The sequence below is a fragment of the Cucurbita moschata genome, unplaced genomic scaffold (assembly GCF_002738365.1).
Source record: "Cucurbita moschata cultivar Rifu unplaced genomic scaffold, Cmos_1.0 Cmo_Scf00001, whole genome shotgun sequence".
Classification (NCBI taxonomy): Eukaryota; Viridiplantae; Streptophyta; class Magnoliopsida; order Cucurbitales; family Cucurbitaceae; genus Cucurbita; species Cucurbita moschata.
The window spans coordinates 703,953-720,389 of NW_019268517.1; the positions used below are offsets into that span (position 1 = coordinate 703,953).

Below are 16,437 nucleotides of genomic sequence, written 5' to 3' on the forward strand. Positions count from 1 at the left end.
TCTTTTTTTTTTTTTTTTTTTTCTTTTTTTGGTGCATCAGATCATACAAAAGAGTTGATATTTACATCAAAGACAATAAATATGCAATGTGTACTGTGGATAAGGACACAAAAGGTTACCAAAAATTGGAGAATGAGCTGTGAAATTCAAAGTCTGGCTTCCATTTAAGCCCCCATTTTCGATTTAAGGGTCTTTTATGATACACGCTAATTGCTGGAACCCATTCAATAGTTCTTGTTGTTGAGAGAAAATCCCACTGCCCTCACTAACTTGGTCCTATTGTAGAAGTTAACCAAGAAATCAGAATAATGATCATCAAATGTCCCAAAAGGATAAAGTGTATAGGATTTTATTAAACGAGCTCAAAATTTAAATGTGTAGAACCTGCTCGGAGATGTGTCATTCACAAGCGATCTTTGTGTCGAAGCTGCTGAGGCAGATGGCGAAGGCCTGAAACGCTGAGATTGGATACCTGTAGTCCATTGTAAATATATCCTTTCCTACTTTTCCAAATTGAAGGATGATCTTCTCGTGTTCAGGTCCAGCAGGTCCATTTTCAGGTGAAGCTACTAACTGAAAGTTTTTCACTGAAGCAATTGTCACTCGGCCGTGAAAGTTCAAACACCAACATTGGAGCTGTTCGTGCCACCGCGGAGCCTTGTTTCTGAGCACCAGAAGTCCATCTTTCTGATTGGATGAAGATCCCGATGATTGATCATCGGTGTGATTTGGTTCATTTGATTTCGACCAGGAAAATCTCATTGATGGAAGAAAGTCTATACGGCTCGAGGAGAATTCAGTCTGTATTGGAGCCACCCCTCCTGGTTCAATAGCAGAGGCAGGAATAGCATCCATGACGCAATGCATTCTTCTTGGACCCCTGATGATGACATACACCATATTAGCCTCTCTAAAGCAACACACAGGAATAAAAAAGCTCTAACAGTATCTGGTTAATACAGAAACAAGGCAAAAGCAGATTAGTGCGTATCTAGCTCATTCAGCACAAAGTATTACATATACAATGACAAACAACATTTTATTGGAGGGGTTTATTTGAATTATGAGAGTAATACATCTCGATAACAGATCGTTTTCTGGAGAAACAGCACGATTCACAAAGAAAGACTCAAGTCTATTCATATGTACCTTGAACCCAAGACATTTAACTCATATGAGATGTGAGCCACAGGGTAGTTGCCGTCAGGAACTCTAGGTGACACTTGTTTCAGGCCTACAAGCCTAGAGGAGCGACTTCTTGAGATCTTGGCTCCCGCATGAGGTGGCTGTCCATCAACGATTGTGAACTTGGTCCCTAAAAAGTTAGATCTTTGAAAGAAAAATTAATTAATGTTTGAGTTAATACAAAAATAGATAAATAATCGTACAGTCAACATCAACGCTTCCTGGAGCCCTACCTTAATTTTCCAATAAAGGTGCCACTTGCCTTGGACATGTCATCAGCATGCAGTGATATTATATAATCAGTGCAAGTGGCCCGTCGACACTTACGGGCAGCAAGAAGAAACTTTCCATCGTCAGCAAGTGCTGTCGCCAAAACCAAAGGCCAAAAATGAGTCACTTTCTATGTGCCCCCATCCCCTTTCCCCCATAAAACATAACTACATACGCTATAAAATCTAAAAAGGAGGTCAATACCCTTGAAAGATACAATAAAAATAGGGCCTAGCGAAGAGTTAAAGCACCTTGTTTAGGATATTTAGCCTTCGTGTTACCGCTTACAATAGATATCATATTTGACCTGACAAATATCTTGTACTCATTTATTGCTCTTCCCCTTTATTGTTCTTTCCATATCCTTTATAATTTATTTGATTCTCTAAATCATTATAAATAGAGAACTTTCACACGATTTAGGTGCAGTGGTTTTGGCAAATACACTATTGAACTTCTAAAAATAATCTTGCAATTAATTGAACAAACCGCCAATAGAATAAATAAGGAAGGAAAGTGTCAAGCAACTTGCTTTAGGTATGGAAGCTTACCACTCGTCAAACTAAGATAAAGGCAATAAGTTTGTGCGGATCGATTCCGTTTTATGAAACAATGAAGAAGCAAATCCCTTGGACCAGGCTGCCAAGCAAAAATAATAATAATAAATTTTTTGAAAAAAAAATACCAAGATAAGAAGGAATGTGGTGACGTAGAAACTTCAAATCTAATAAAACTTCAAAAAGTAATTAAATAGTTTTCTCTAATCCGTTCTAGACAAACTATCATTTCAAAATAAATAAACCAATAAATATAAGCATGTTTAAGTAAATGCATATATATATGAATGTATGCATGTGTATATAAGAAAACCCAGAAAGGAAAAACAAGTAGTTCAAATAATTAATCCAGTTAATTGATTTCACCAGAAACTGGAACTGCAATAATGGAAAAACTTATATAACACTCAACAAGTTATCCCTATATTTATGCATACATATGTGAAGGAAATAGTGCGCAGCACTCTCATAAAGTAGAAGCCAATAATTAGAGTGGACCTAAAGCATTGCTGCTAAACGTGGCCCCTAAAAAGGTAGCGATAACTTTTGTTGCCAATTTCATGTCTCTTAGAAAGAATTCCACATGATAAACGACAAATTTGAGAAACTGGAAATGTATGTGAGATGTTGCAAACACCACAACCACCACCAAATCAGAGACTCAATTCATACACGAGTTGAATTTTTCTAAAGTCGTGTTTTCTCCATAAGCTAATTTTAGAACAAAATCATGCTTTCTATAGCAATGATGAACGAATTAATATAGAAATTTGATAAAAATATGCACGCAGATTTCTTTATCCCAAAAGATAAACACGATAAATACCAATACAAGAAAGGAATTATAAATTAAATCTGTTCATCTTAATCCCAGATCTTGAACAGGAAGATTCGTTTCTAGTTTTGAGAATAAGTTAACCTAGAATACACTCCAGAAATATGCTCTACAGGGAAAGATAAACAGGATAACAGGTTATGTGAATCTAGAAAAGGAAAACCATACATGACGATTGCTAATAATGGACAATCATGAATCAGCAACCTAAGCGAAAAATACGCCAGCATTAACAAGTTCGCCCGCTGAATTTTAGGAACAAAGAACAGATGGTAGTATGGAGAGGCTTGGTTCGATAATTCGATTAAAACACAGGAACAAAAACCAAACGGAGTCGCGAATTACATTTAGAACATCAAATTCAAAGCGACGCAAAAAGAATCAGAAAATTAAAACAAGTTTGAGATCCCAAACCTGCTTGACGGAAATAGGAAACGTCAATGTGCCAGAAACTTCGGGAGTTTTAACAATCTCCTTAGTAATCCGTCTCCAGCTCCGGCAAACTCCAGCGCAAGCCACGACGCTCTTCCGCGGAGGCCAAGCATTCTCAGAGCTCTCGATTCTAATCAAAACCTCTCTCAGCAACTCCTGAGGCATGTGAACCCAACAGCTCTGCGCCAAACCATCACCGACTTCGGCCGTCGATCCATCCTGCACCACACGGCGGGACCTGGATCTCATTTCCTGAATTATGCTCTTCAAAGACATGGAAACCGAATTGTATGGCAACAGTCCTTCTCATACAAAGCCTTTGTGAACGAAGAGAAGCCAGAATCGGAAGAGAGAGTGAAGAAGTTGGGGAAAACGAAAGGAATCTTGGCGAGAAAATTGAAGAAATATTCCGGGAGAAATCAAAAGTGGAAAAGATTGGGATTTGGAAGAGAAAGAGAAGAACAGTGTTGGTTTGTAGAAGGTAAGAATCGAGTAGAGAGGATTGTGATGTCTACTGAAAAGTCGAATTGCCCCTGAAAAATTCCAGACCTTTGCTTTCTACTCTTTCACATTATTTAACTCTTCAATAAAAAAATAAAATAAAATAAATTGTTAAAAATTGCAATTTGGTCCTTCAAAGGGGCCAAAATTAATTTATACCTACTTTTTCTATAATTTAATTAATAAATAATTTTATCATTTTAAATTTTAAATAAATAAGGGTAAAATAATTACATTAAATTTTTATGAATTTGTTGATTTCCGTAAATAAAAATAAATAAATAATTAAAATGGCCCAAGTCCGCTACCGCGGTTGTCGTCTTTCAGCTCTCTTTTTTGGGACTTCTCCTTAAGATTTTAAAACGTGTATACTAGGGAAAGGTTTTCACACTTTACAAGTAGTGTTTAGTTATCCTCTCCGACCAACTTGGGATACCACAATATATTTAATAATATTTATTTTAAGATTATATTTTAATAAATTAATAATGTTGGATTATTTAATAGAGATGACAAGACAACACTGATCACTATCTATAATAGTTGTTTAATTTTGTTTGGAAATATAATCTTATCCAAAAATAAATCATTTACTTTTTAAATAACATATTCGTCGAATAAAATATTTCTTTAATGGAGAGGTTTTAAGTTAAAATTATTTCATACAACAAGTTCTTAAGAGTTACATGAATAAACTGAGACTACATCTAAATGAGAGAAATCTCGAGGATATGTAAATTAGGGCAGGTTGGTTGGATTGATAGCCTGAGCAAACCGAATATATTTTACAACCCAACTCAAACTCGAAAAAAATCTAATATAACCTAACTTTTATGGTTTGAGTTGGATAGTACGGATTGGTCGGGTTATCAAGTCATATGAACATTCCTAGTGCAACTATCATTAGAAAGACTTAAACCAATTAAAAGTTATTATTAAAAAACTAACAGAACAATCATATGTTACGTGATTTCCAAAAAATTTTCTGAAAAACATGTGAATTTGGATAAAACATACTAAAAGAACCCGTGTCAATCTAATAAAGAGCCGAAAGACTGCTGCCACATGGTTTTTGCTAGTAGGTAAGGATCAACCAGCTCCCACCACATGTCCCATTCATTTTATGCTAATTCTTCTCAAATTTATATTATCCGAAATGTGATAATTATGCTGTTTTTAACTTTATAAAATAATATTTTGGGTAGAGTAAATATTATTAAAAAAAATTTAAAAATTAAAATAAATCATTTACAAAATTAAAAGAAACCTAAAGTTTTGTTAAGTTGGCTAAATAACTAAAAAAAAATAATAATTCAAACTCCAACTTTTATTATTAAACTCTTAAAATAATTTAATAAATAAATAAAGTAAATAAAGAGCCTGATTTTTTTGGAAATCAAACAAGTCTTCTGCGACTTAGGAGTCCTCGCAATTTGACAATTTAAAAAAAAAATCATTAAATATATTCTGGGAAGAAAAGTTTAAAACTTTATATTCGAGTAAAAGTATTAATTTTGAAAAGATAAAGTCATAATTTGACTTTAAAATTTAAAATAAAATAATTAAAACCATTGGGCCCATGGCAATTATGTCTGCCATTAGTATGGGCCCACTTGAAGGCCCACTTGGACACAGGCTTGTCCATTTACAGGTTGTTTTTAGGGTCATCAAATATTAATTAAAAATAATTCCTGCTTTTTTATTAAGGAAAATAAATAAATCAATCAATCAATAACTATTTTTTTTTTTCTTAAATTAAAAGAATTTTGAGGTTCATTAAAAACCGTTTTTAGTGGCTAAAAAGATCTTACCAAAGTTTTGTGGTTAATCATGATTTGTTATCTAAACATAAATACATTCGATTAAAATAATATTTTTTTTATATAAAATTTATATATATATAAAATGAACCTTGTAGTTTAGTGGAACTAATTTTTTGGTATTGATTCTTTTCCTTGAATAATTCTTTAAAATAATTGTTGCCGAATATATTTTTAAAAAATCAGAAGTATTTGGTAAATATCAAACTTTTTTTAAATAAGAATTTCAAGGGTCAACTTACTATAAATATTTTGACGGGTGGGTCACATAAGTTAAAAGACAATTTTATTCACGAAACGATTAAAATTTCCTTAATCGACTTCAAGCTGAATAGCATAAATTATTCAATAAGATTATCACAATGATACCGACCATAGACCCACTAAATTTGCACCAACTAAAAAATGCCATTCTAGTAAATGAAAGCACCCAAAAAAAATCTCAATATTTAAGCCGCCATTATCTCATCCTACTTTATAAAAAAATATTCCAACGGACCAATTTTCTTGGCTGCAAAAGAAAGATTCCTACGACCTACGTACATAAATATCCCTAAATTAACAACCAACTAAGAAGATAAGGAGGAGGCCTTCCAATCTAACTACCACCTAACACCCAAAAATGATAACTTCTAGACTAATAATAACAGCCCAATGACCCCAAAAATGACAACTTTTAGACTAATAATAACAGCCCAATGGTCATAAAAAAAAAAAAGCTACTAAGTTAACCTCCAAGAAACAAACCGAAGGCTTGTAGAGTAACATAGCTAACCACGAGCTCTAACAAAGACTAAATTGATAAAGTCAGATGCAAAAGAGCCTTTTGTTGAGGATAGATGGTGAGGAGTCCTACATCGGCTAATTAACAAGATAATCATGGATATGAATTTATAAGTAAGGATATATGTTCATATCCTTCATTGGTATGAGGCCTTTTGGGGAATCGAAAGCAAAGTCACGAAAGCTTATGCTCAAAGTAGACAATATCATACTGTTATGTGGAGATTCATAATTCCTAATACCTTTTGCACCAAGCAACTCCAGGATAACAAACTCTCTTAAGTCGTTATATTCTTGACATAAAAACTTTAACCTAACCTAACCTAATCTAACCTAACCTAATCTAACCTAACTGAACCAGACATCTAGTTTCTTCCGAAGAAAGGAGAAGAAATAAGTCATGTTTTTAGTTCCTTCAGCTCTAACACTGTCATCTAATAAATATCTACGGGAGAGAGAGAGCCTTCACAAAAATTAAAATGATCGCATTTGAAATGGCTGAAAGACATATTTACACTTGGCAGTGAACAGAAGAGATTAAATACAAAGAGATAGAATGAACAATTTCAAATGATTTTCATTGCCAATATAAAAAACAAGGTTTATGGTCCTAACCTCAAGTTTAGGGTTAATTACATATAGCACTGTGCCTACAAAAACGTGCCACCAAGACTTCTATACAACAAGGACACTTCCGCTTGGCTGTTGCCTAGTCTACAATGGTTTGCCTGAAAAATCATGAATAATAATAAGCATTTTCCTCTCCTAAATTGAGTTAGTAGTATAATGTCACTATCATGAGAATGTGAAAGATAGTGATAACAGTCTTTCATATCCTCTTGTGTCCGAAAAAGAAACACTCGCATCCTCGTGATCGTTTGGAAAATTATTGAAAAGACTGTATCACCAGAAAAGGACAAGACATCAACCACAGGACAAGGACAATTTCTCATGGAAGACAAATGATAGAAACAAGGAACAAAAAGTAGAAGGGCGATCTCACAACTTCTCATCTTCCCGGAAATAAGTTTCTTTTCGATTACCCACCGCACGATGAACTAAGAAAAAGGGAACTTCGAGGCTATTTCTTTACGGGGGTTCCTAACGAGCCGTTAACCCCACCTGACAGCCACTCAAAGGGATGATGACCATACAATAATCCTATACCACATAGAATTTGACTCAGGAGGGAACTGCCATATCCATTTTATTAACAGGGCTCTATTACGAGCCCTAAGATTCCCAAGATCTAACCCACCAAGACATAACGCCTTTCCCATCGCCTCCCATCTCATAAGTTGCACTCCTTCCCCTTCATCAACTCCTTCCCAAAAGAAATCATCCACCATTTCTCGATAGACTTGCTTACACTGCAAGGAAGGTGAAAACGAAGGGAAAAAAATTGGGATTCCACTAAGTACAGAGCTAATGAGAGTCATGCTGCCACCTCTCCAAGAACCAATCTTTTTCTCACCTGGTCCACAACAAGATTTCCAAAAATAAGTTTCTTGGGTTACGTACCGAAGGAAGGCCTAAAAAAGAGGTGGGAAATGCACCCCGATTTCACACCCGACTAAAGAAGCCCCCCTGCCTACCTTTTCAGAATCACAATTCAAATATCACAAAAACAAACTTAAAATAACTACATTATCACAAAAACGAGGAAATCAATTGAAGGGTAACAAAAATTTGAAAACTACAACAAGCAGTACCTGAAATATCTTCAAAATAGTTAGGACTAGCCGTCTAGGTGGATAGTTTTTTCTGTGTCAATTCAACTGGAGCAATCTGTGGCCATGCAACACTGCTGCCAACAACAAACTGATTTGAGGCACCACCGGCAGGCAGACATTTTCCAGATGAGAATATGGCCAGATTGTTGTCAGGTTTCAATGCAGAGGTTAAGGAATGACTATCCATCTGTTTTCCAAGGAAGAGCAATTGTTTTACATCATCCGGATAACAAATTGATGCAAGCTGATGCTTAGGTAAAATTTCACAACTAGCACAATAGAAGACTATACCTGATGTTCGTGATGCAACTTTCTTTTAAGTTTTCCCTGAAAGACAGTGCGTATGTGGAACAATTGTATTTTGTTGTTAGAAAATGTACAGTCCATCAAGTAACATAAAGTATATTACAATGTTAAAATTGCTTGAAATTGAATGGACTAGAATATAAGTCTGTCTTAAATTCTAAAAATATGTAGTTCATTACATTGGAATGCATTAATGTGCAAAAGTATGTCTCTATAATGCCTTGTATCAGTGTCCATGCTTTCCATTCCAGCAAAAAGACCGCCCTTTTAAGTCAGTATGTTAGGCTATGTCAAACATTAACCATCGTCAATGAATGGAGAAAGAAAGAAAGAGAAAAGGCTGAAAGCTGACTATGCAAGGAAGTCCATGGATTTACACATATATGACTCAGAAAATTAAGAAACCATTACATAAAAGATAGAAAAGGGAACATTTAAAATAATATAGATCAATACCTTCTTTCCAATAATCTCATTTGTTTGTTCTTGGGACGACTCCTCCTGAGAAGAATTATCAAATTGTTTTACATTTTCCTTCGTCATTTCATGATCCACCGTATTACAAATTTCCTTGCTAGATGCAACAGCCTCCCAGTAAAGATAACCAAGCGCAGAACGTAAATGATTATTTCTTTGAGAGTAATATATTTTACTTGCAAGAGGAAACGGAACATCTGGTGGACAAGAAAAAAAATAAATGTCATCAAGCGAAGCAAAAGAGGACAAGCAATAACTTGAGAGAAAAAACTAAAGCATAGTCAATAATTTAAAACCTCTCTATGGAAAGAAAAATAAATTCCATTAACAGCAACCCACGCCCCAAGAAAAAAAGGTAAAATAAAATATTCATATATTTCAGTATTTGAATGTCTTCCTACTCTAGGATTCCTAGCTGAATACACCCACGATAAACATCTCAAAGGAAGTAACCAGAAGACCCAGAGATTTCTGTTCACTTCCATGAACCTTCTTTTGTGTATATCAAAAAATTTATAGAAGCTACAAACTCAAATAAAATTTGATTTCAAGTACTGGATCCACGATTCACGCATAATTATATATGCAGATAATATTTCTAGTTAAATTGTTTTTTGCCTAGATGGAAACTAGTAAGGCTCTGTAAGTTGCAAATGTAGACTGCTCTTCTTCCAGCGAGCACTATGCTTTACTTTCATCTTTCTAGCAATAATCTAACACTTACACACATTACCAAAAGAAAAAAGGAGGGGAAGCTGGCTTCAGGGGCATGGTTTCTCACATCTAATTTTTGCTTTAGCTGACGATGGCTCTAAATCAGATGTCAGTAACAGTCCTTCACCAGTTATCCTACAAGAACACAATAGGAACTGAATCATATACTTGGTGACCATTTCTTAACAAACGATTGCAAACTATAACATCTGTCATTAAACTAGACACCTAGTCCTCAGAAAAATAGTCCATGAAAACTTGGCAGAAAAAGCAAGGAAATGGTTTGGTTAGGTAAGAAGTTAGTACAATTTGACATTGAATGCATCTTAGCTGTCTCTTCAAACTCCCTGAAACTGCATTTTGTCATACTCCCACACACTTAATTGGAGAGCTTTTTGGTGATTTTCTTAGCCCTCTATAGCTTGAGTTGCATTTCTTTCCCACCTTATTTTTAGTAAATATGTGTAAACAATGAAGTGTTTTCTTATCTTAACTATATATATTGATAAGACTATATATTTGTAAGAGTATAATAACAACAACTCAATGTACTAGAAGATATTGAAAAGCATAAATACGACACACACTTTTCTAGCTTATGGATTACAAGGCTTACCATAACTTATAGCTTAAAAGCAGACGCAAAAACTTAAAACAGAGAGTGAAAAAGGAATATAAGTTGAAAACCCCATGGGAATGTGTGTGTTCTAACATAAAACAAACCTCAGGAAAAAAAAAAACAAATGAAAAGAACATAAAGTAAAAAAACACCCAAAACTAGAATAAAACATTGAAGAAAAAATTGCCCAAGCTAATAGGAATTTTTTTGCACATAACAGTTGTTAACAGATAAAACAACGAAATTCAAGTAAAAAAAAAAAAGAAAATGTCATACAATTTGGACCGCTTTGTGGAAGGATGTGTCAAACTAGCTGAATGATCTACAACACCAGGACAGACTCCTGTAAAATCATCGGGTATAGGCGCCACATTGTAGGTATTTCCTGAAGGAAAATAAACCGTATGCACCAACTAACATAAGCCATTGTAATTGAAGGTTTAGAAATCCTTAAATTATAGTTTGTTTAAATAACAATCGGATCCAAAAAAATATCTTGACTTAAAATAAAAAACCTTAATTCATCAGAATTGAAATATGTATTTATTTAAGCCAACAAAAGTTCATTAGAGGAGACAAGAGCCGGGCTATATCTCAAAAGCTGGCCAATATACACCTTGGATGGTACAAAGAATATAGATGCTTACCCAGTCCTCAGCTATTCCTTAAAACCGTAGAAAGATGAAGATGGATAAAAGCATCCTATTTTATAGGCAGGGAATGAGTTCCCTCTCCATTGCTACTCTATAACATACAGGAACAAAACAATGGAAGACCTAGCACTACCATTACAAGCATAAGAAATTACTCCATGTGAAATTCTGACTCTGTTGACTAATAGATATTTTAACAATAGTTCACATGGAAAATGAGAATATATATACATATATAGCCACATAAATAAAATTCACAACCTCATATATTGTAAATCAAAAGTTAGAAAAGGAAAAGAGTAAAAGAGAGCACAAACTAAGGATAAAGGTGGATTTACTTTTTGTTAACTTGACCATTTCAAATTGGTTATTAGTTGGAAATGCAGGGGAAGCAGAATAATCAGCATATGCTGATTCAGATCCTTCTTTCTCCAGAGCTGATATATCTAGGAAAGATTAAGAACTAAAAAAATGTAAATCCAATAACAAGACTAGTCTGCACTGAAAAATCATAAAAAGGAAAGCGAGAGAGAAAGAAAGAGACGGTTCACAAATTACATTGAACAACTCTTCTCAAATTCAGGACAAAGCCGAGCATAAAAGAGACAGGATAACAGGAAGGCCAAAAGAGAGAGGTTCATCAATTAGAAGCAGGAAATAAATGTGACATGGAAGGATACTAGCATCAGCAGGTAATAGCTTTTTCCTCTCCTTCCTCGAGTGTTTTCTATGGCCCATCCCACCATCAAGGTCCATAATAGCTCCTTGTCCCAAACCTAATGACCTGCAAAGTTCTGGTAAAATGACATGAAGATAACTCAGGAAAGCATCATGTCCAACCTATGATACATACAAGACTTCACAATGGGGACCCTGACAATAATTTTCAGAGTCCATTGGTCCACCCAAGTGTAAACTAACGAAATATAAGTCTAAATTACAAAGACTAATATACCTCAACCGTAATACAAGGTAAGAATTATAGGGTAAAAATTCATTATAAGCAGGAGAAAACATATCAAAAAGCACAAGAGGCATGATTGGATTATTCATATTGCCAAAAATTTGGATTTGAGTACAAATGACAAAATGACCACAAACAAGCTCAGTATTAGATTCTTTACAATACAACTTAAAAGAATTTATTACAACCTAAACAAATATCGATGAAATCTCTGAAACATTCAAAATCAAATTATTCTTCAAATGGGTACGAATTCTATGACACAAGATCTAACCTTAACATTAAGTTAAGTACAGCAGAATACAAGCATGAACACTTATCTTATACTGAGTGTCGATGTCAACGTTGACATGGATAGACTAAGATGTAAAAACAAGTTCAAGACATTAACAAAAGTATGCACATTTAAAACAACAGCAGACAAAACAAAAAGTAGGGGAACTAAACATAATTTGATTATGAAGAACCACAAGCAGTGAATACCCCACCACAAAAAGAAAATGAATAAATAAATAACAGACCAGAATGAATGATGTATTGGCTGGCCTTTACTGGCTTCTTACAGATATTGCAGCAAACCTACACGATCAAATAAAAGGAGAGAAAATGTGAATTCAAATAAATTAGGAAACATATTATTGTAGATTATTATGTACTGAATACACCTTATCCAAAAAAGTAACAAAAGCTGCAAAGTAATAAAACAAGAACTGAAATGGACCATCTGATAAAATTGTTTTGCTTCATCGTACATCATGCAAAAATGACAAGATTTTAAATAGACGAACTACTAATGTCATCAAACCTTACCAAATTCAGAGGATCGGTCATGGGCTTCAAACCAAAAACGTGCATATCTGCAAATAGAAAATAAGGTAAACAAACCTGCTTCAAAAATCTAAATGCCTACAAACAAAAACATTAATACTCAACCCACGGGACCATAAAAAATATGAATTCTAAGATCAAAAGAACATTCATTTGTAACCAAAGAATAAAACATTTAACGCTACATCATGCAATAATTGAAGAAGGATTAGGTAAAAACCTTCTTCATCAATTAAATTTGCTTCATCTGCATCACGAATTTCTCTGCAGAGAAATTCAGACGCTAATTTCTGATGACCAGCTTCCTCTGCTCGATAGTAAAAGGACATTAATTATGACTCTGAATTATAGATGAAATGTAACTCAGAAGATGGCATTATTCCTACAACAATCAATCTAACCAATAATTATTTCTGACTATAACAGTCACACAATAACATTCAAAATGTAGGCGGAACGATTTTTAAAAAAACAAAAACAAAACGAATGCAGAACTCATCTTTCTCTGTTTACCTGCAATAGTTCGCGAGAAACTCCCAGCAGCCAGAAGCCTTGTCATCACCGCCATTCTCACACTTCCAACTGAGCAAACCATTGAGACTATGCAAATGTATTGTACGCGAAGGAAGAAGTTTTACACCGCTGGGAATAAAAACATCTAAAAGAAAGAAAGAAAAAACAGTGAGACGAATCCACCTGCGTTGCCACAAACAACGAAATCTTTTCCCCGTTTCAAAATTACACTCAGAATATAACCTTGAGTATTGAATTAAATATATTTAAAAAAAAAAAATCGACAGTGCTCAGCCAGAAAAAAAAAAAAAAAAACAGCAGCTGATTAATCTAACTCCAGAACTAAGTCAATACCATAAATCATGTAACTTCCGGGCGATTAGGTAGAACGACCACCAAGGGAGAATGGCGACTTGTTCAACTTTACATAAAACGACACAAACACAAGCACCACAACCTCAATTTCACAACAAGGCAACATAATAAACCACAACAACTAATAGAATCATCAGAAAAGCCAGTCAAAAGCAGCAAATAAACCAAAAACAACAACAAACAAACAAAACTCGTGAAAACAAACCGCGAAACGAGCTTTCAAATGGCAGAAAACCACGACTAACCTGCAGAGAAGCTCCTCCAATCATACACGCCCACAGAAACCGACGAGAAAGCAGATAATTTCGAAACAATTGCAGAAACGAATTCTGCGAAGTTTGTGAGAAATGCTGCGGAAGAGATGGCCGAGAAGAGAGAAGAAACCCTATGGAAGAAGCGAGGTAGAGAGAAAGAGGGCGGGAATTTTTCCTCCGCAGTGGTTTTGGTCTTCTTATCTGAAATCTCTCTCTTTCTTCACTTCGCCGCGCAAACAGAAGAAAATGTGAGGTGCCATTTGGCAACTGCCAAATCAGAAATCTTCGTCGCCGTTCTTCGATTGTTCTTAACCCTTTGATTACCGGGGCTTCCGTTTATTTTATAATTTTAATATTATTTGTTTTTTTTATTTTTTTATTTGCTTTTTTTATATATTTTTAGTAGAAATAATGTTTATGAGAGACTAATACAAATTATTACAATAACCCCAAAATATGAGATAATTACTGTCTCGGTTTACTCTGACACCACTTCGGTCCATTACTAACTTGAACATCGAAGTTTGTAGGGCACAGTACCGAGTAACCAACAGATATCTTGATGGCTTTCAGCAATGTGAGCGTTTTCCTTCAATTAGAAGTGAAAAATCATGTTCCTAGAGTCAGCTTCTCGTCCTTGTCTGTCATTTTCTTTCAATAATGATTAAGAATTGATATGGTTCGTTCCATATTTATAAGACAGTACTGAGTAATTGTCTTGATTTGTAAAGCAATGCGTACTTGTAATCACATTCTTGCAGGAACATAGTTCGTTTACCCTAAAATACTACACGACAACTAATAACTTTTGCATGGAAAATAATTTGAATGGTGAAGCATGTGAAACCTTCTAGAATGAAATTGCTTTGCACGTGACTGCTTCTCCAAAAATCGACGTTGTTTTTCCGCTGCCAAAGAATCAACCTCTAACAATTGTTGGAATGTCAAATCCGGCTTAAAGAGGAGGAAATGCCGATACCGCCATTTTAAAAACCAGTTCGATCATTTTTCTCAGATGTAAAAATTTAAAATTAAAAAAATCAAAAAATAAACAATCCCTCCCATTTTCTTTAATTTTGGTTGGTATGATACTGTACACTTTCGGCATAAGCTCTCGTGGCTTTGCTTTGGTCTTCCCCAAAAAGTCTCATACCAATGGATATAATATTCCTCACTTATAAACCCACGATCTTCCACTAAATTAACCAACGTAGGACTCACTTTCAATAATTCTCGACAGGCGAAATCGTTAATACCATTATTTTTCTCGTATGTTCTTCCCAATTGATTTAGGTTAAAATCCCCTTACTTATGAGGTGATGTTCTAAAAAATAACAAGGAAAGCAGAAGGCTTTACATAGAATCATAAAAAGGTACTCATGAAGTCATATACAACAAAGACAATTGGACTACACAAGAATAGGATCAAAGACAGCAGCCAAGTCCAGAATCTAAAAGAAAAATATATCCAACAGTACCTGATGGATCCCCCATTGCTTTGTTCTGCTTCTGCTAGGGATGGATGAAGTATCCAACAAGAACACTGATCAAAGCAACCATCAAAACATACATTAAGGGGAAGCCTACTTGGATGCTTCTGTGCCCAGTTTTTCTCAATGTCTCCTGCAACATACATCACTACATACATCAAGGACCTTTATGCTGTAATGATAAAAGATATCTTGAATGAACATGTTTAATGGAGCCTCTATTCGATGGGTTCGTCCATTCCAAAAGTGGTAGCGACAGTTTCGAGTCGTCAAAGAAGTTATTTGATATGGTAAAGAATGAGAAACAATCCCGTGTCATTTCTAAGAAGTGAGGAGATGAATGACTCAAATCATCTATTTGATGGGTTCGTCCATTCCAAAAAGTGGTAACGACAGTTTCGTGGCGTCAAAGAAGTTTTTCGATGCGTAAAGAATGGGAAAATGATCCCACGTCGTTTTCAAGAAGGTGAGGAGATGAATGACTCAAATCATCTATTCGATAGGTTCATCCATTCCAAAAAGTGGTAACAACAGTTTCAAGTCGTCAAAGAAGTTATTTGATACGTAAAGAATGAGAAACGATCCCCGTGTCATTTCTAAGAAGGTGAAGAGATGAATGAGTCAAATCATATTCTTTTTTGTTTTTTGTTTTGTTCCTAATAATTTGGTTCTCTAGATTTGTTTTGTTTTCCCCCTTTGAGATTTTGATTATTAGCTCTTGAACTTATACAAAGTCTCTTATTTAGATCCTAGAAATATTAGACTTCCAACTTTTGAATGACTTAAAAGTGTAAAGACCAAAAAATAATAATATAAGAATAACTTACCAAGTCACGCTTGAGCATTTCCCTTTCTTGAGTGGTTACCATCCTCTCCTGTTTTAGCCTCATTATGGTAGCTTCAGCCTGCATTTGAAAAACAAATTCTTCATTAATAGCTGAGAATTTGGATATATTTAGCAACAACTAACAAAAACAAACGCTGTACTAGATTTTTTTTCTCCTTTCTTTTTTAAATGGAAAATTGAGCTTTCATTCGAAAAAAAAATGAATGAACAACAAAAAAGCAGCCCCACAAGCGGAGCCAAACGTCCATCAGTTTGTTGTCTTCCCCCCCCCCCCCCCCCCC

General features: G+C 34.8%; 3 protein-coding genes across 10 annotated transcripts in view; all 3 read right to left on the reverse strand.

The window, feature by feature from the left end:
• Positions 1 to 2: 2 nt before the first annotated feature.
• Positions 3 to 3,844, reverse strand: LOC111445408 (tubby-like F-box protein 3). 2 transcript variants are annotated; one of them, XM_023083763.1, is made up of 6 exons: positions 3,262 to 3,844; positions 2,007 to 2,094; positions 1,419 to 1,548; positions 1,150 to 1,329; positions 384 to 880; positions 3 to 277 (listed from the first exon to the last, which is right to left on the reverse strand). In XM_023083763.1, the coding sequence occupies exons 1-5, from the start codon at positions 3,553 to 3,555 to the stop codon at positions 400 to 402; spliced, it is 1,173 nt and encodes a 390-aa protein (XP_022939531.1). In that variant the 5' UTR covers positions 3,556 to 3,844; the 3' UTR covers positions 3 to 277; positions 384 to 399. The 2 variants fall into 2 exon arrangements, with proteins under 2 accessions (XP_022939531.1, XP_022939538.1); XM_023083770.1 differs by lacking the exon at positions 3,262 to 3,844 and adding an exon at positions 2,450 to 2,518.
• A 3,091-nt stretch (positions 3,845 to 6,935) lies between these two features.
• LOC111445115 lies at positions 6,936 to 14,137 on the reverse strand. Of its 6 annotated transcripts, none has more exons than XM_023083350.1 (13): positions 13,811 to 14,137; positions 13,191 to 13,335; positions 12,898 to 12,984; positions 12,660 to 12,706; positions 12,371 to 12,428; positions 11,566 to 11,679; positions 11,224 to 11,331; positions 10,509 to 10,617; positions 9,681 to 9,748; positions 8,879 to 9,096; positions 8,408 to 8,443; positions 8,096 to 8,303; positions 6,936 to 7,111 (listed from the first exon to the last, which is right to left on the reverse strand). In XM_023083350.1, the coding sequence occupies exons 2-12, from the start codon at positions 13,270 to 13,272 to the stop codon at positions 8,130 to 8,132; spliced, it is 1,101 nt and encodes a 366-aa protein (XP_022939118.1). In that variant the 5' UTR covers positions 13,273 to 13,335; positions 13,811 to 14,137; the 3' UTR covers positions 6,936 to 7,111; positions 8,096 to 8,129. The 6 variants fall into 6 exon arrangements, with proteins under 6 accessions (XP_022939118.1, XP_022939141.1, XP_022939133.1 ...); XM_023083373.1 differs by having other exon boundaries at positions 12,898 to 13,017; XM_023083365.1 differs by having other exon boundaries at positions 12,898 to 13,059.
• A 970-nt stretch (positions 14,138 to 15,107) lies between these two features.
• LOC111445158 (vesicle-associated protein 1-2-like) overlaps positions 15,108 to 16,437 on the reverse strand; it is a 5,590-nt gene continuing 4,260 nt past the window's right edge. For both annotated transcript variants that reach the window (XM_023083404.1, XM_023083398.1), the window contains exons 9-10: positions 16,137 to 16,214; positions 15,108 to 15,442 (exon numbers count right to left, since the gene is read on the reverse strand). In XM_023083404.1, coding sequence (XP_022939172.1) covers positions 15,332 to 15,442; positions 16,137 to 16,214 — 189 coding nt within the window. In that variant the 3' untranslated portion in view covers positions 15,108 to 15,331. The remainder of the gene's footprint in view (positions 15,443 to 16,136; positions 16,215 to 16,437) is intronic.